The 20,440-nt window shown below is 38.3% G+C and overlaps 1 protein-coding gene across 3 annotated transcripts in view; it reads left to right on the plus strand.

Moving 5' to 3' along the window:
* The first annotated feature begins 484 nt into the window (after positions 1–484).
* LOC143284456 (SRSF protein kinase 3-like) overlaps positions 485–20,440 on the plus strand; it is a 45,343-nt gene continuing 25,387 nt past the window's right edge. For 2 of the 3 annotated variants that reach the window (XM_076591098.1, XM_076591099.1), the window contains exons 1-2: positions 14,432–14,634; positions 20,112–20,218. In XM_076591098.1, the coding sequence (XP_076447213.1) occupies positions 14,447–14,634; positions 20,112–20,218 (295 nt within the window). In that variant the 5' untranslated portion in view covers positions 14,432–14,446. Of the gene's footprint in view, positions 565–652; positions 732–14,431; positions 14,635–20,111; positions 20,219–20,440 lie in introns of those variants that run through there. The other variant, XM_076591100.1, reaches the window with a different exon arrangement.

Genomic DNA, 20,440 nt, shown 5'->3' on the forward strand with positions numbered 1-20,440 from the left:
CCATATCGATGGAGACAACAATAGCTCTTACATAAGATTAAATATCTATGTACACATTTGGATTTATATGTTTTTTTCTGGGATTGGTGGGTGGCTTGGGCAGCAACGAACGTTTAAAATCAACTCATTCATATTGTAAAAAATGCTTTTTAAAATTCCTTTTTGAAGAGGGGGGTTGGGGCAAGTGATGTGAAAGTGAGAAAAGGATTTTTCGATAATAAATATTAGCGTTGGTAATAGATTAGTTGCCAGGTAACTTGTTTTTCACTGGCAATCTGTACGAGAATGAGTCCTGGTTGTTTGTGCAGTCGATAGTCATAAATTGTAAAAATTTGATTCTATTATTAGCAGTATTTATGCGATATATAAAACTTTGCTTGTTCCCTTTCCTTCTTGACCATTCTTTGTGATGATTATTTTACAAATCCCGCGTGTTCCTACACTCCTGTCTGAACGACTTCCACGGAAGTTATTTCCCAGCATGCTCCAAGGTAACTTTACGCATGCGCAATACCATCCAGATGTAGTGAAATACAACGATGAGCTCCAAAATTCCTCGAAAAGGTTTGTAGATTAGCGTTGATTTCTTGTGTGAGTCGTCTGATCAAATGAATGCCAGTTGTAGTCTAAAGATATATTTCTTTCTGTACAGCTCTTGCCATCCAGGCGCGGAAGAAGAGAGCAAAAGCGAAACCGCGACTGGGCAATCAGAACGACAAGAAACGAACGGCGTAAGTAGCCGAGCTAGATTTTTGTTTTGATTTTCTTCGCATTTTGTGTGCTATAAAGTCCGATTTTCTCTGTAAAATTTTAATGAGTATGAAGTACGTTTACTGCTACTATTAATAAGTAATCATCACAGGCTGTCTTCCGTGACGTTCATCATGTGGGCAGTGGTTCGACCGTTAAATCCTCGATTCGAGGTTAGCAACCAACGGTGGTGATTCACGCTGTTCGATCACATGTGCGTTTTGTGAACAGTTGTTGACAATCCCTTATCAGGCGACATTTGTGCACATTGAGTGTTTGAATTGTGTCTTGTAAGTAATAAGCTTATTTGACACTGCACCAATGAACTAGTCTGTCATTCCTCTCTTTCTCCCCTTTTCACAGTCTCTTTGTCTCTTTTTTTCAGAATCTTTTTCCCATTTCTGTCCTTGTCTATCCTTATTGCCTTTCATCTTTTTATGTAGCCTTGCAATGTGCTTCATATGTCAGTATTTCTCAAAGTGTGATTTTGTTTCACTTTTTGTTTACTTTGAATGGAAAGAAACCCAATCATTTTAAAGACTGACTTTTAATGACATAGATACAGAATACAATACAAAGTACCCAACAGATGAAGAGAAATGTGTGTGTTTGCTTCACAAATGATGTTTGAAATCACAGTGAATCAGTATGAATATTTAGAAGTTAGATGGCAAAAATGCTGAAAATTGAATGTTTATTTTGATGTGAACCATACAATGAGACATTGCAATGATCACAATCATGCACATGCAGTGGTAAGTCTCACACTAGTCACAGTCATTCATTATGAATATATAAAAGACATAGATAGCTTAAATGTGAAATTAATGTAAACCTCACATACAATAATCTCAGTGATACACATCGCAATCAATGAGCACAGTAATAAAAGTTCAGTTGCTCAAGGAGATGTCACTGCATTCTGACAAGTCCATCATATGCTATACCACATCAGCTAAATGGAAGCCTGACCAGCAGCCTAACCCACTGCATCAACAGGCATAGATATGCTGTAATTAAAACAACTCTAAGCTATTATCCACAATTTTTCCCCTCCAGACGGAATAATTAGTGTTCACAACAAGGCATGGACGTTGACTACTCTGGTCACGCAGAAGAGTGGAGGGGGGAAATGTGGATAGAGTCTTTAAGATATAGAGAAGCATGATTAAGACCAAAATATTCAACAGTATTTTGACTTATTAATGCACAATATAGAATACATACAAGCACACAAAAACACTGAAAACACTGAAAGTGAGACACACAACACAAACATGCACAGAAACATGCACAGACACACTTGCGTGTGTGCGCGCACACATATGCACTCAAACACACACACATGTAAGTTGTATTGAAATTGGATGACTGACATATGATTAGTGACAATAAAGGATGTTACCCTACTATCTGCCATGTTCCTTCTTGTCTGAAGTTCTCAGATTGCTGTCACACTGAGAAAAGTCAATAATGACAGAGTTGGTTGTGTGCAGCTGGTTGAAATTACGTGGGGCAGAGGTTGCCATGTGCATAATGCATGCCATTTTATCAGATTTATGTATTCAGACATATTTACACTTTTTAATCAGCTGTGTTTATTAAATAAGCCTGATGTAACTCTTCACTTTTAAATTCTGTTGAGTACATCTGTTTTTGAGACGTCACTGAATGTTTGTGCTGTGAGTCAAGTTCCAAACCATCTGCACCAGAACAAAGCCTCGCTTCATTACTTATTTAGACTTCACTTCTGTTTCAGTGGTAACTGATCTAGAGATAGCAACATCGGCTGTAGCAACAACTGGTGGTTCAGTGTTAGACATTGATATCCACATTTCATTGTATTATATCATAGGGTTCTTGACTTATTGTTGCACAGTTTATTATAGTATTAGTACTTATATCCTTGGTAGTCATTTTCACATACTCCATGCTTTTCAATGATACTGAAAACTCAGCAGGCACCTGCAACAGAGCTGATTTCAAAACTGAATGTAACCGACACATCATCACGTGGCAAAAAATATAAGAATATTCAACTGGAGTAAGATACGTGACAAGTTTTTCTTTTCATGTTTAATGGCAGATATAAAATCATAATAGTACATATTGACTGATGATGTTGAGTATGCAGATTAGTGAAGACGTCATGATGACAGCAAATTCCGACGTCAGCTCTTAAGAAGATATCACACATCGGGAAGCAACTTCCGAAACTGAGGTTCTGATGTTGTTTCTGTCTCACACTGAGAGGTTGGACTTCTCAGGAGGATTTTGAGTGACAGAGGAATGATTTAACCTTAGCTTAGTTGCCAAAACATCATTTTGCCATCATGAACTTTGTTTGGATTTTTTCACTGACTTTGTAACTTGTAATTTTTTTTTTTTTTTTTCTACTTCATGGCTCCGACATACAGTTGTGAAAGAGAAATACTTTTTAATTTGCACCTTTTTTTTTTTCTTGATGCATGTGCGCCCTGTGCCGGGGGTCTTTCATAGTAAATTTTTATAGCATCCCCACCTTCTGGAAATTCTGTGCTAGAAATTTCCTCTTTTCTGTCACTCTCTGTGTTTCTTCCTTTTTTCTTTCTTCACTGTTGTCTCCTTTTTTGGCCTTCCCAGTCCATTTCATTTTCATTTTTCAAGCAGCCCTGAAACTTTTTTCTCATTTCTGCTGTCTATGATGTACTATCTGTGCTGTTTTGCTCTGGCAATTAGGTAGTGAGATGTAAACACTTTGATGGGCAATAGCTGCCCATTCTGCAGTGTTGTTTGCCTATATAGTATATGGCCTTTTTAATTTATTTTTTATTTGGCTTTGAAGTATTCTTTTTTCCTTTTTAAAGATTTTTTGTAATCTGGGGATGATAAATTAAGCAGAATGGTTGGTGTCCTCAGCATGGCCTAGTCTTATTTGCTATAGGGAGCTAAATCAAATGGTTGGGATACTGTGTCATGAACTGTGTTTTGTGGATTTGTATTGGTGTTATTTGTAGATGTGACAGTTTTGTGTTGACGCAGTTGAGCATTTGTATGGTTTGACAGTCCTGATGTGGCCCTGTTTGGTTTGCTGGACTAAAAGCAACAAGAACAAGCCCAATCAGATATGTATCAGATACCAGATGTATGCGCCTTATCTGTAACCAATTTAAAAGGTTGGGTTTTTTTAAGTCGGGAGTGCGCCTTATGTGCTGTGTCACCTTTTAGACTGAAAATTACAATAATTTTAACCCATTGAGCCCTGACCACTGGTTTACTGGTGGTGGGGAGGGGTGGCATAATGCCTGGCCACCGGTTGAGCGGTGCGTAAACACTTGTGTCGTGTTTTGCTATTGGTTGACTTATATTGAAGAGCCAATCAGAAAAACCGTAATATTCCGACGCCAGCAAACGCAGTACCAACATAGCCGCGCCCCCTCACTGTGTTTTGTGCATGTGCTTTGGATAAAAAAAGATCGATTTCTACCATGAAGCGTGCAGTCTCAACCTGACACGCCTCCTTTGATGAACTGATTCTGCATGCTGAGATTCATTTTCACCATCACTATCTGTAGCAAAATCATCTGATTCGAATTCCACCTCACTATCAGAGTAATCATTGTCATACTTTACTTCCGATAAATCATCAAACATATCAATTACTTGCTGCGTTGTGTGCAGTTGTTTTCTCGCACATTTTGTCCCTGATTTCTGCCCTGACGGGCCAGGTTGAGACTCTGCACGCTTCAAGTGTTTACGCACCGCTCAACCGGTGGCCGGGCATTGTCATTTTTCTCTGCCACCGGTAAAGCGGTGGTCAGGGCTCAAGGGGTTTAATACCAATTATTTGCAAATTTTGGCTGAGGAGTTCAGGCAGAAGGGTTAAAATTGCTCAGGAACTCGGGGCTCAAAGGGTTAAATGTTTGAAGACTACATATTAGTTTTATACTATTTTAGACTTCAAAAAGTATTCTCAAATATTGCTTGACAGTGACCCCAAGATTTGTGGACTGGGTGAGGAGGTCATTGTGACTTTCACAGTTTCAGGTTTTGGCCATTGCAAGCACTGCTAGATTAGGTTTTTAAACTCAGTCTAAATACCAACCCAACACCCCCCACCCTCACCCCTGTAAACCAAGTTTGACTGCCTACATCACATGGCAGGGATAAGAAAAACAACACCTTGTCTTTGGAAATGTGTGTGACACTCTTCAGTACACTTTAATGTTGTTATTTTATCAGCTACTGTGATATGAGAACCAAACTTGGTAGAATAGTTGTTAAGACTTTCTTGTCTCCATTCATCCCATAACATTGTCTCAAGTGAAACAACAAGTTGAAAGTCAAGGCTATCAAAATCACTTGGTTTATGCAAAAAAATAGTAATTGGTATTTATAATGTGCTCTTCCTCTTTTGCATGAGCCTGAGTGGTAGTTATCTCATCCTGTCAACATTGAACTTAGTGATAACTTATATTGTCTGTTCATTTTCCTTCAGGAAAACATATACTTTTGCATACTCTTGAGCATATTATTCATTTTTGTGATTTTTTTAGGTTGGTATTTTGCAAAAATTACAGATAGTTCCGGAAGTGAAAGGGTTTACACTAATATTGTAATAACAGAGTTTAACCTAACCAGTAACCTTGACGTTTTAATTGTGATTCTGGTAGGTTTTCGGCACAATCATTGAACTTTAGATTATGTTCATTACTTTGTCAAAACAGACTTTAGTGCCAGCCTCAAAGTCTTTTTTCTTTCTTTCTTTTTTTTTTTTACTATATTTTTTTCCTATCTTGATGATGCCATCTTAAAGCTTTTGTTTGCCAGATGTACTTCATGGTTAGGCTCTTCCACTGACATATGTCTGATTCTACATATTGATCTGGTAAATCCTTGACGCTTGACATGTGTATTATTGTATGATCTTAAAACTCAGAGGCAGTTCTGTGTCTCAAGTAATTTTGCCTGTCCTTTATAGTACCATCATCAAAGGATAATGATGGCACAAACATGAAAAAAAAAATTGTACAGTTTTATGCATGCTGGGAAAGTAAACCAATCAGAACGATAAAAGAACAGGTTAGATTTTCCAGATCTTCAGCCAATCCAGTGACCAATTTAAAAAAAAAAAAAAAAGTATCATTGAATTCTTGGATTATTTCCCTTGTTCCTCATGAACTGAATACATGCGCACCTGTTCAGGACAGTGAGTTTGGGGACAAATTCCAAACATGACAGAATGCATGCCACTGGTGAATGAGATTCCTGATAAGTGATAAGATTAAAGAATCTTTAAGTATTGACATCACACACTCAACTGTGATTCTGACGAAGCGCCCTCACTTCGGGTAGAATTTGACAGTCATGCAGACTTCCTAACAAGCATAAGTGACCTTGAAGCCTGAAGTGAAGGCAGTGTCAGTATTATTACACTGTTTGCCCATGCACTGCTAGGACACCATTGCAGATTATGATTTTAATCTAAACTCATTTTCAGCACTTTTGCTCTGCACCATTTGTTTGTTATCATGGCTTAATTTAGTGAAAAGTCATGTTCTATTACTGGACAAATCTGATTTCAGAAATTGTTCATAGATGTTTAAGACATGATTTCAGGAAGTGTTCTGGGATGTTTAAGACATCGCTCTCCATGATAAAGGATGTTTACAGTGATTTTTATCCTGACCGGTACAAGTTTAGTTTGATAAATTTACATTCTGTTCACCATTGATCAGTCCTTTATAAGAGATCTCCAACATTTCACCCACTATCAACTGGATTGCTAAAATGCTTTTGATACATGGAATATGGATGCGTTATCTTATAGAAATGAGACTAAGACTGTAGTAAGAGCTTGATCAAAGTTTATGTAGGTCAAATTTTGTCCTTTTTTTTTTTTTTTTTTTTAGCAGCATACCAGCACTTTGCCATGTTTCATGTTCTGTTTCTCCTGGTTTTTGGCTCTCCTCACCAATTGACATCTTTTCCTTGCACAAAGCTGTCACTGAATTTGATTTTTCTGCTTCAGCTGTGTGAGTGCTCTTTGAGTATCCACAGAAACATAGAGCATTACAGTCCCACACGCCACAGGGTGTTAGTTTGTAGGAATTGGTCATGGATAAGATCATAGCATCAGGTCAGTAGTACCCAGTGCAGTAGTGGTCATGAAAGTGCAGGTGTCATGTGAACAAGTCACTTCAGTCTACTGCCATAGTTTGTCAGTCGTTCAACAGTTTGGTCATTGAAAGTGGAGGTTGTCAGCAGGGCAGTATGTTATCCAGGTTGATTTCAACTGTCATCATCAAATGGAAAAATATTCACATCCATTGAAAAATATCAGTACAGGAGTTAGGACTGTTCAGTGTGTTTGTCCATGTATTTAGCACAGTTACAGAACAAATATTTCTTACTAGTGTTAGTGTCAGTTGTGATTGGGATCAAAGGCAGCATAATTGACTTTCAAAATGGCAGAATCGGAATCGGCAGTTCAGGTAAAAATGAACCAGTTTTGAGTGAAAAGCAAGGTTTTGGATGTTCAACTCGTGTGTGAGTGTCTGGTGCCTGATATGTTGTTTGTTTGTTTTTTTTTAGAGTTTTTGACTAAAAGACAACATTCAGTATTTTGGTTCAGTGTTCATCTGTTTATCCGATTATGATTCATTGGCCTGAATTTCCGTTTATTCTCTTATCTTCTGGCATATGCTCATTTTCTAAGGCCTGACATGTAAATCATTTTTATCAGTATTTAAAGAGGATAAGATATTGAAAGTTCAGTAGTCAAGCATCTTTGCAATCCACTGCATTATAATTTATGATAAAATGCCCCCCCCCCCCTCCAAAAAAAACAACAACCAAAGTCCTTGTTGCATTGAACACATACATCATGTCCTTATTTTGTTTGTGTGCCTGTCTATGGTTTGCCCTCCCTCCATCCCCTGTCCATCCCTCTTTTACCTGCTCCCTTTCCCCCTCTCTCCCCTTTTCCCTGGCTACCAAAACCTATGAGCTCAAACCCATATATTCTGTGCTGTCTATCAACAGACTTCATAGCGAAATAGTCTGAAAACTTGTGAGGGAATTGTCTGGTTTGTGGTGCCTTTTTTTCTCTTCATAATTCCTTTGTTGGAACTAGTGGCTGTAACTACTAGTATTACCTAAGGGTCTGAAACTCTTGCCTGTCTTGCCTGAATTTGGCAGTACTTAGGATGGAATGTTTCTGAAATGTGGTTGGTGACCTTTAACATTTAAGTTGAATGATTCTGTCCAGAAATGAAAATGATTTTGTATTCAGTTTTATTTGTCATTTAGTCAATGTGCAATGTTAGTTTGGTGGTTGTGCTGTACTGAATTGTTAGACAGTTAACCTGTGATAAGAAAACTAGAGGGTGCTTTGTGTCACAGATCAGAGATTGCCATTTGTATCTATGTGGTCAGCTTTGTGGTAGGAGAGATTGATAAGTAATGGTGGTGGCAATGGTGAAGACGGGTGAGGTGTAGCTATTGAGAAATATCAGAAAGCTTGAAATCACCAGTTACCGTCTCTCAAAACTATGGTCAACATATTTCCAAATTATCTCGTAATTTCGAATCCTTGTGTATTGTTGTACAATACCTTATGGTCTTAATGCATACACGTGTGTGTATATATATATATTATATGTGTGTGTGCGTGCGCACGAGCATGTTATTTTAGTAATGTATTATTTATATACCTTTTATTTGTTGAATGTTCTCATTTGTAAATATTGTTGTGCAATACCCTGTGGTCTTCACGTGAGTGTGTGGGCGGGGGAGGTGGAAGGCATGGGGGAGGGGGTTTAGTCCATTGTCAGCTATTGGGAATTCTTATTTGACTAGTTTTAATCTCTTTTTATGTTGCGCATGATCATTTTATGTTGGTGTTTACGAGCCTGTGATTGCACAAGTTAATTTCCATGTGGATTAATAAGGTGTTTTTGATTTGATTAAAGAATAAGAGATTAAAAAGGATGTTAAAAAAAGATAGCATCCTCAGTGTCATTTGTGACATCAAAATGCAAAATACTTTGTGTATGTGCACGTGCATGCATGCGTGTGTGTTCTTGTTCCGAAATGTATTATATAATGTCTTGGTAATGAATGTCATTTGCAACAGAAAAGGGATTCAGCCACTATGGGTGTTGTTCACTTTCCTTTTCCTTTTCTTTGGAGCCCATTTGGTGTTTGGGGGAAAAGAAAGGGAGGAGGTTGGGAGAATGTCATTATTGATCCTTTCCTCCTGCAGCCTTCCACCCAAGTCTTTGGGCACAGGAAGCTTCTACTGACTTGACTTTTATTGAGTTGAGCCATAATAACTGCTGATCATTCCATCTTTCCTTGTGCCTTATCCTTTTCTGTCCTACTCGCAAGCTGCTCAGTATCTTGTTCTCCACACATATAGAGTACTGTAATCTTCTTCTTTTTTTTTCTTTTTTCTTTTTTTTTTTATGCATGAGTTGTCAGTAGTTCAGTGATTCGCATGGCAGGGTGTGTGCTGTGAATTCTCTCACTCCCTCCATCTGTGAGATAGTGTGTGGGGTCTGTTGACATACACATGTATACCAGCTAGAAGAAATGGGTCAATGTATTGGAGCTGGGTCATAACCGATCAAAGTGTGTGTGTGTGGTAAAATATTAACACTGGCGTTTTCTTATTACAAAATATAAGCATTGAACTTTGGCAGACAAAATTAGTCTTTTACTGGATGTATTGATGATCATGCATCAAAATTATATGAAAAAATTTGAGAAGAAAATTGATCCCTTTTTTTTCTTACATTGGCTTTACAAAAAGAGAAAACACTTCTTCCTTGTGTTATTTATTCTCCAGTTGCAGTGTGACAATCAGTAACCATCATGTGCTTATACTTTGACAATTGAGAAAAGAGGAAGAAAATGCTGCGTAATTGTTTCCTAAATTTTAAGCAGTCAATATGTGTTGGAGTGCATACACGCAAGCTTGCATGTTCAATGCTTCTGTTTCATATAAGAGAGAATATTCATACAGTATGGGGCAGGGTGTGTGTGTGTGTGACATTAAGCATGCCTAAGTATGTAAAATGTTTCTGTGTGTCCTACAGCCATATTTTATTTTTATTTATTTGGTACAAATAATCAGAGGATGGGTCGTGCATATGTTCACTTTATGTAAATATGCATTACATGTGTTGCATATATACACACACACATATATATATATATATATATATATATATATATATATATATATAGTGTGTGTGTGTGTGTGTGTATACAGAAAAGTTTAATTTTAATCAGTGTTGCAGACAGTAAACCACTTAACACTGTAGCCTTTTTTTTTTCTTCTTTTTTTTCTTTTTTTTTTTGGCAACTGGTAATGTTTTCCAACAATAATTTTCTGTAAAACTCCAAAACATGTAGAGACAGTCTGCTAATAATATGTGTCTGGTACCTGCATTTGCATACACGTGTGTGACACAGTTTAAACACAGGCAGCAATAATGCACATTCAAGTATTTGAGAGAAAAAAAAAGGGGAGGGGGGGGATAGATAAAATGTATTAAACATATTTCCCAGATAGTCCATCTGTATACACATATAATTTGCCAAAATATCCACTCATACTGTCATAGTCATACTGTAGCCTTATTTATTCAGTGTTTTGCTTAAGTGTAATATTTTTACTTTACAAAAAGACCACCAGCTCATAATGTTCGTGGAAAGCTGACACATGGTGAGGTTTTCAAATAACATGTTACCACCCCCATTTTTTTCTCTCTGTTTTCTTTTCTTTTTTGTAACTGGACTTTCAAGGCCAAAATGTGTTGGACACAAAGAGACGTGATGACCCAGTAGCCCAGTCGCCAACTGAACGACAAGAAAGCTACACAGACATTTATAAAGCGAGGAAGCTTTACCCTTCCCTTGTGTGCCAGGCCATTGATTTTTCTCCCCCCACCCCCTCAACTATTTTGTGCCAGGAGGGGCCAATACACTGCCACCCTCCACCCACTCCCCTCATCTATCCCCAACAGAACAGATCTCTCATCACACCCCTTCACTTCACACCCACGGCTTCTACTTCCATGTTGATCTCTCTGCTTATTCAGGATGGCTGAGTCGCATTCAGCATCTTGTCTGCATTGGGTTGAGACTGCGTTTTAGGAATTGGGTGTACTGTGGTGGATCGATCAGGGCTTGGATTTTCCTTCACTGGTTCCAGTTGTGTTGTGTCTGTGTCAGACTGGTGCTTTTTTTTCCATCAAGACTACTGGCTGCAGTTTGAATGTCATCCTGGAGCGGTCTCTTTTTGTGCATTACTGATTTTTGGTGGTCTGTGTGCCTGCTGTCTTCATAGCAAGAGTCTGTGGTGCATTGAGACAGTGGCTTTCTGCGTTTCTGTGGACCGTCAGTATTGGTTTCGGGGTCATTCCTCACAGATTTGCTGAGCTTGCCTGATAGTGTTTTCTTTTTGTTCTCCATTGTGGGTTCAGAGCGGTGATGTTCTGTTTTAATACAAAGCTTTTTGTTTATTTCCATACTTATTTCCTTATTATTCTGAGGCACATAAATGGCTCATATATGATTTTGTGCTTGTATCCAGCATTTGAAGGTGAAGGTATAAGTGTGCATGTGCACATGCAGGCATGCATGTGCGAATATGTAAGCGATAGAAAGAGGCAAATAAATAATGTGTGATGGAAATTGGGAAAATTATGTTTTCAGCAGAAAAGACACAGTCTCTGATATATACATGCAGTTGTTATATCCTGTTTTGAGACAGTGTCGTCATATAAGTATTATATCTGATCCCCATCAAAGTTTACTTTCAGCTTTAGTTTAAGGAAAGAAGTAGCAATATATTTTTCCCTCCTCAAGTGTCATCATCATCTTGTGTGTGTGTTTTGTTGTTTTTTTTGTCTTTTTTTTTCTTTCTTTCATTATTATTGCTATATATAGATCTTACACACACACACACACACACACACACACACACACACACACACTGGCCCCCATTCCCCCTCCCATTGTCGCTAATATTTCCAAATCAGTTATGTAATTTAACATGTCTCTAAGTTTTTTTCTGTTGTTTTTTTTTTTCCTCAGCTGTGATTGTGTCTGAACTGTTTTATTGTTTTGGAAGAAAAGCCCTATATCTCAGTGCCAAACTTGATACTTATACCATTTCCTTGAATTATATAAGAAAATTATATTTAAAAAAAAAAAAGCTGGTGTTATTGGATTGGATATTTCCATGTGACGAGTTTTATCTTTTCATTTACAGTTTTTTAAAGGTTGTGAGTTTGTTCAGCCTTCTACTAAAAATGAAGTTAAAGGGAGGATTGTGGCTTTGTACAATTGAAATATTTGCCTCAAACAGCCACATTTGCATTCTACTTTAGGGCTGTCTGCTTTTGGCAGCCATAGTACAGGTGACCCCTTGCCTGCTTTCTCACCATGTGTTGGTTGGGTTTATCTTGCCACTGAATCAAGTCATTCAAGGTATGTGACTTGACTGTCACCAAACCCAGTGAAAATGTAGAACAAGTTATAGACAGCCGTGTTATCGGCTGGGTTAGATATTCTTTAACTGTAGAACAACATCCACCCATTCCAGTTGATCTGCATGTTCCTCCTGTCTGTGCCAGGGTTCAGAATAAACTGCATAGCACCCTACTTTTTATTGAGAAGCACCCTTATTTTCTGCCCATGAAAGCATCCTGCTTTCTCCTGTCAGATCAGCCTTTCCAACTCTGTCAGTAGCGGGAGGGGGAAATCACCAGCTTGTGATAACTGCGTGAGCCTATGAGGTCAGGAACCATGACAGCTGCCTCATGTGAATGGGTCTTTGACACGCGAGATGCATTGACTCTGCATTGGTGGGGGGGAAGGGCGGGTAGGAAGCTACCACTTGTGTGTTATTAGGACTGCTTTGTTGCTATCTAAATTTAGAAGAGAGAGATTCCAATGGAAATGGTTTTAAACCAGCAACATCTAAACTTATAAAGTAACATGAATGGTTCATGAGAGGGAGGGAGGAGGTTGCTTGTGAGGACTAAGGATCTATTTGTCTGTGTGCACATGGTTCATAGTGAGTCATGCATGGAGGTTTGTTGGAATGTGGCTTTGTCACCACTCCACCATAGACTGGCTGATGTATCAGCTGCTGTCATGTGAATGAAGGTGCATTAGTCAATAGTGTGATGTATTGAAACAGTATGAGAATGGGATTCCCCAGCCTCTTTCATCTCCCCACCTGGGTGAGCTGCACCATGTAATCTATCGTGTAATAGCCCTCCAAATGTATGTGTGTCTATAGCTTTTATTACATTTGTCTGTATGCGCAAGTCTTGTGTTTATCAACTTTATGTGTGCAAGCGTTTGTGTGTGTTGACTGGTTATTTTCATTATCTCTCACTCTTTTTATTTTATTTTTTTTCTTTTCTAAAGGGCAGAAGTTCTGTTGGAAGGAACCGCCAACCCACCCCCACCCCCTCCGCCCACCCTCCCCTGCATAATTATATCCTTTCCTGAACTTTCTTTCCAGCAACTTTTGCAAAAGGTCTATTAGGTGATCAAAGACATAGAAATCAGTGTTCTGTGGTTGAAGTGGCATTGCCAGCAGAGCCACTTTACAGATTTACCCTTTCAAGTGACCTTTTCTTGTGATCATGGTCCTGCATTTCATTACAAGATTAGCAGGATAGGTTTGGGGAGAGAGACTGATACACCTTAAAGCATAATAGTTGTTGATCACTTCCTGTCAGGCACTAACCTTTGCAGTGACCTCTGGTCCAACTGAGTGTGTGAGTCAGTAAAGGTTCAGTCATCGACGTAGTGGTACAGAAAAGATGTGCTCAGCTGAGTCAGTGAGAATCTAGTTTTCTGCATTTTTTTTGGTTTGTTTTGTGTTTTTTGCATAGCATACTTGATAGTGTGTTCATTCACTGTGCATGTTCAAAGGCCTGTATGCATTCTTATGCATGTTTGACAGTGAAGTTCAAGATCTTGAGGTCAGGGCTAACCAAATACTGAAATAGGCACACAAAAAAAGTAAAATATGATAGCATGGATTGTTATAATTAGGCAAAAACCAGGATAAATGTACCATCTGATAAAACTTGGTGAAAGTGTGTGCATGCAGTGTCTCCTTTTTAATTTTATCCCTTTCCCTCCCATCTTGGGGAGATACCTAGAATTTGAGGGGAGGGAAAGTTATGCTTTGACACTGTAAAGCTTTTAAGCAAATTACTTTTTGATTGTCTGCTACTGACATGGAAAGTGTGTTACTCTGTGCTCTGCTGGTTGACTACATAGGCTGTTTATTGATTTCTGAACTGTGATGTTGACTTACTGACGCCAGTCTGCTATCAGTATTCACAGATGATCACAGACAAGCAGCCGAGGGTGGGCTGCTGAGGTGTGGGACAGCTATGACTTATTCATGAGCTCTCCAAACAATAAAAAGACACAAATTTGGAACAGCTCCAGGGTTAAACTTTTTTTTCTTTTTTTTTTCCTAATCAGCCATGTAACATTGCCAGAGACAGAGAGGTGACAGGACTGTCCTCAAGGCCAAGAACAAGAGGAGGTGCTTTTATTTCCCCTGGATCATTTGATTGCAGATGTTGTTGTTGGCTGAAAGAATCACCAGTTTTGTTGCTTTCCTGGGAAACTTCAGTGCAGCTACGTGGTGCGAGTAGGGTCATGATGCGAAATGGTTCACACTGACGGGGACAATTGTCAGCTTCCTGCAGTGTCTCCCATCCTCCCAACAACCACACTCTCTTCAACCACCCTTTCCTCCAGTCTGCTTCCCTCAGGGTTGTCTTTGTCTTCCAGTTCCTTGCCTTCAGGCTCCTTGTCTTCTGTGTCACTCTCTTCACCTTCCAGAGCCAGTGGATTGTGAGTACAGCACTGCATTTTGACTTACACAACTTCAGTCATCTATTTCCCTTCCTGCAGTAGCTAGGAGGAGAGGGGATGTTTAATTCTGTGACTGGAGAAGTTGATTTGAAGGCCATTAAGACTTCTGCACCTTTCCCTTCTTCTAAACCCTTTGTCATTTATTACCTTTCGTCTTCACTATACATTTTCCCTTTCAATTTTCCTTCCAACTCATGCTCCCAAACACACACAACCAAAACAAGATGAGATTAAAATGATATAATGAAGAAAAAAATGGATGAGTACTGTTCGATACACTTTCAGCATTCGTTATCATATGCATGAAAATTGCAAAACCAGCTTGTGTGTTTTCTCTGCTCCAGTGGCATGAAAACTTTTCAAATTAACATGAAAAACACAACAAAAGCATTTTTGTTTTTCTTTCTCTAATGTTTTAATTCAAAATAATTTTGATATTATTCACTTGTCATACACATAAACTACGACATCTTTACTAAGACCCACCACCTCATCTCCTCTCCCATCCCCTCCCCTAACTTGATGCACCCCACAAAATGCTGGTGATATTGTGAAGTTGGGACTTGGGGTAAATATAGAAAGTGATGTCAGAGTAATAATGTGCACATTGTTATTTCTGCTTGAATAATTTATAATATTGATTTTTATCAAATCATTTGCTTTTCTTTTCTTTTTTTTTCTTTTTTTTCCTCTTTTTAACCCGATGTTGAACCTTACCGCACCCCATCATCTCAGTGGAAGATTTGGTTTGAAATATTCAAATAATGAACATTCAGTATTGAACCGTGTCATTATATAGTTGTATGTGCCCAGTGTGTTTGCTTTCTGTGCTCTTGTTGGACAAGAACAGGCTGTATTGACTACTTTAAGTTTGAAAATCAGCTCTTAAGGAGTAGCAGAAGCCCATGTATGAAGTATAAGGCATCCAAGAATCACCTTTGTGAATGTGTGCGGTCAACCCCACTACACATGCTCCAGTCAAATTATTGTGTTTACATAGGTGAAAAAATTAATTGTTGCAAATTTTGATAAACACAAACTGAAAAATGTTGCATTTATATGCAAAGCTGGAAGTCCTTGTAAAAAAAATTTTTTTTTAATTCAGCCACCATAGTTGCAAACACAGTGCACTTGTGATGTCAACTTTTTTTCCTTTTTTTTTAAGAATTGTTACTAATTTTAGTGAGGTCTTAACATACATTATTATAGTGATAAACATTTTGTAGAGGATGCTCATGTCATCCCCCACCCTCTCTCTCTCTTTCTCTCTCGCTTTCTCTCAGTCACATGCATATGCACACAGACATGTGCTCTGACTTTATAAGTAGAATTTTACTACTTTTCCAGCATTTTTATAACCTAAACCACACTCCTGTTTCAGATTGATATTATGTATGTCACAATGTGTGTGTGTCGATTCACCTGGTTCCAGTGTGTTTGTGTTCTCATGCTCAAGGAAAACACTTCAAAAGTAACAATAACAGACATGATAGTGGTACATGATATAATAGCAAATAAAATGTAATTGTATTACATTTTGTCACAACAGATTTCTCTGTGGTAAATTAGGCTGCTTTAACAATGCAGCACAACCCTCTTTTTTTCTTCTTCTGTCTTTTTTTTTTCTGCCAGCAAGTGTATTTGTTTTCCAATCAAAGTAGATTTTTTCAACAGAATTTTGCCAGGGACAAGCCTTTTGTTCCTGTGGGTTGCTTTAAAAGTGTGCTGAGTGCATGCTACACATGGGACCTCAGTTTATGATTTATCATCTCTTATAGCTGACAGTCTTAATGCACAATACACACGCTCCCCCATCCAACATGGTCTCTGCCTAAAATGTTGGTTCTCTGCTTCTGAAATATTGCTTAGAATGGGAGGGTGTGTGGCAGGTGTGCATGCAAACTTGACCTGCACAACTGAAGCCTCATCAGAGGCATTTCAGCCTGTCGGTCATGTTATTTGGAGAGAGAGTAGGGAGCTGTGTGAAGGGAGGTGTGTGCCAGGTTATGTTTACCTGTGGATGCATGTTAACATGCTGTACAGTTAAGTTCCCATTTTGGAAATGGTGGGTGTTTTCATAGGAGTAATGTCACCTCTTGAAAATTCTGTGCCAGGTTGTTTTGTTCTGTCTTCTCATTCCCACAGTCTGTCCCATTTGTTGATGACTTTACTTACTGCTGTTTTACTCTTCTTTTCTTTCCATCCAATATTTCCCCTAAAGTCTTAAAAAAATAATAATAAAATAAAAATAAAAAGTCTTAACTGGCTTCTGGTGTTGCATTTTCCCCTCGGTCTGCTCTGTTCCATCAGTGAGGGGATGAGAGAATTATAATTTTACAATTTGGTTATCTGTGGTGGAGCATTAAGATACATACATTTAATTACTTAGCTTTGTTATATCTTTGTTTCTTGAACACTGAACTGTGAAATTACACAGTTATGGTGCTAGGGATATGTTCCTTGCTCATGTGTGAAGGAGTTTTTGTAAGTATTCTTGTTTCAAAGATTGTTTGGGGTATGGGGGTAACATTTGACTCTGACAGGTAACATCTGATTCAGAGTGAATCATTTCTTGATTGAAAAAGGAAACTTGGTAGATGTGGGTGTTGGATCATAAAACAAACTTGACCAGAGCATCAGAATTTCCACACAGGAAGTTGTGTTCACAGCACAACAAACACCATGCACACACACTCACACACACACTCTCTCTCTCTCTCTCCCTCACACACACACACACATACACACATGGACATGTGTGTGTGTGTGTATGTGTGATAGCATGATTACCCTTAGGTGGCTTTTATGATTGGTGTGGTGTAAAAGAACAACATTGATGATAATCTTGCAGTATTATATGATGATAACAGAAATGTTGCTTCTCTGATCAGTTATTTCTAATTAACGTTTTCACCGAACTCGTAAAAAGAGGGCTGTGTTACATTTACATTTATGTCAAAGGGCTGTGGACAGGAAACTGGAAGGGAAGGTTTCAAGAGGCTTAGAGATGGGTGATGGTTGTGTTTTTAGGAAAGCCAAAAAAGAATATTGGAGCAGTGCCAGTGGCAGTAGTACTAGTTGCTCAGATAGTGAGGCTTCCTCCTCTGCTTCGTGAGTTGCTGCCAGATGAAACCACCACTTTCATTCACAGCTGTTTTAAGTGCTGTTTCTTGGTTTTATGCCTGATTTGTTTGTTGTTGGTTTTCTTTGTGTGTGTATGTGTTTGTTGGTGGGTTTTTTGTTTTTGTTTTTTGTGTGTGTGTGTTTATTTTTTAATAAATACAAGTTAAGCCTGAACCGAATGCAGTTTTGAAGTGTTGTGTTGGTCAGTGTTTCATGTGAATGAAATTTATATTTAACATTCCTAGTGGATTTAAGATTTACCTAGTAACTGTATTTTTTACCTCATTCAGTTTGTTTCATTAGTGAATAAGCAAATATGGAATAACTCTTTCACTCACTGATCTTCTTCAAGGAAAGTTTTGGAACTTGGAACCTGCACATATAGTGATCATACAGATTTACAAGAACACACAGAGCAGTGAGTGGTAAGCTGTGAATCCATCCAGATTATAGATGATAGGACAGTTTGTAACACCAGATACTGGGATGATGCACTCCGCTTCTTTCACCGAGTTACATGAGCTTTTGCAATATTTATATATAAATTGGTTGTAATATTTACTTTAATATGATGCATGTCTGTTGCTTCTCAGTTTTGCCTTGTTTGTTGATATTGCTATGTTGAATATTGCTTTTATGCTGCAGTTTACATACCAGTTCTAGTTATATGACAGTGGAAAACAGAAATTTCATTCATGTTTTATATCATTCCAGTGAATAAGGTGGTCACATAAAGAATGCATAAGTATCAGGATATTTTATTCCTCCCCTTCTCCCTCTTGCTCTCTGTGAGAGAGAATGAGTGTGCCAGGTCTGCCTGTCTTGTCGTGTGTGTGTGTGGTTATTGCCAGTTCGTTTGATCAGGGTTTGCTGTAAAGATCACTTAAATGTCAGAAGGGTCCAAGATAGCAAAGATGGCTCATGTGTCCAGCTTGATAGGTTGATGACGGCTAAAAACAAATAAGTTGATGTTGGCTAAAAACACATTGGTAATTCTTCTTCCCCACCCCTGCCCCTTTCTCTCCCCTTCCTTCCTTCCTGTTTCACCACTCAGTCAGGCTATTAATAATCTAAAGGACCTCTTTGTATCAGTACTTCTAAAGAAGATTTTGAGCAGTATCAGCTCAAGGAGGCGTCTGCGTTCTGACAAATCCATATATGCTACACCACATCTGCCAAGCAAGCAGATGCCTGACTGGCAGTGTAATCCAACATGCTTAGTCAGGCCTTGGGAGATCAGGAGAGATATAACAAAGATAGATTGTTCTATCTTTAGATGTTAATGATTGCATCAATTATTCAGTTATTCAAAATGAATTAAAGTTTAAATAGAAGTGTTAGAACTTAAAAATTAATACATTGTGACGCATTTGCATTGCATGCAGCATGTAGTCAATTCTGTCAGTACAGTTTAAATGATCAGTTGTTGTTTGTTTTTTTTACATTTGCCTGCGTTCCAGTTTCTTTTTTTGAAAGTGTACTGTTTTAAAGAACTTATTTATTTATTTTCGTGCACTTTTTTAAGTACTCAGTAAAAGTATACTCTCTCTCTCTTTCTCTTTCTCTCTCTCTCTCTCTCTCTCTCTCTCTCTCTCTCTCTCTCTCAAACACACACACACACATATTCTCTCTCTCTCCTCTCTCAGTGTCTCTCTCTCTCTCTGTGAGTCTCTCTCTCACTGAGTCTCTCTCTCTAACAGTAACACACATACTCACTTACTCACACTAGTCATAGACATAAGCGTACATTCTGTAACAGTAACACACACACACACACACACACACACACACACACACACACACACACACACTGATGGAATGCTTTCCTTTTATTTCCATCTTTCAGTGTATATACCCTTTGATAAACTTTGAAGAAATTCACATCTGCATCTTAGAAATGTACCCGACATTCGTTTGATATCTGGTTTCCTCCTCTTTTCTGTCCTCTCTACCATCCAAATAGAAAGCTGTTTTGTATAAGATGTTGCTAAGATAATGATTTTTCTTCTTTCTTTTTTATTTTTTTTAAATCAGTTTTCTCAGAAACGTAAAAAGTGCCTTGACAGTATGGTTCATTCAATTCTTTACACTATGCCCTCGTTCCTCTCTCTTTCTGCCACATCTCTACATTATCCTTCTTGTGCTTCATAATCACATTTTTAGTTCAACCGTGTCCTTTTTTCCCCCTTTTGAATCCCACCTCATCTCACCTGTCTCATGATAACAATATATGTGTGGACCAATAATTGATTTCCTGCAATACTGCATGGTACAGCAATTTTGAAAGTTTATATCACTTGTGCTGTGAAACTGCGATGGTTTTCATTTTGCAGGTTCGATGAGCCCAAGAAACACGAGCAAGACTTTGATGATGATGAGGATGAGGAAATTTTGGGCTCTGACGATGATGAACAGGAAGATCCTCGTGATTACTGCAAAGGTAGGGCTGATAGTTCTGATATTTCAGGCACATATGGTCCTGGAGCAGAAGACACCAGATCTGATTATATAAAGTAACCATGGCTGAGCACACTTTTTGGTGATAAAAAAGAAAGTTTTTTGTGAATAAATTAGCTCATCAGAATTGTTTCAGCGTTTGTATTGTTTACATTACAGTTGATTCCAGCCAGTGCAAGTCTGGATATGATTAGAGAATTATGCA

This window comes from Babylonia areolata, chromosome 8 (genome assembly GCF_041734735.1).
Source record: "Babylonia areolata isolate BAREFJ2019XMU chromosome 8, ASM4173473v1, whole genome shotgun sequence".
NCBI classification, from domain to species: domain Eukaryota; kingdom Metazoa; phylum Mollusca; class Gastropoda; order Neogastropoda; family Buccinidae; genus Babylonia; species Babylonia areolata.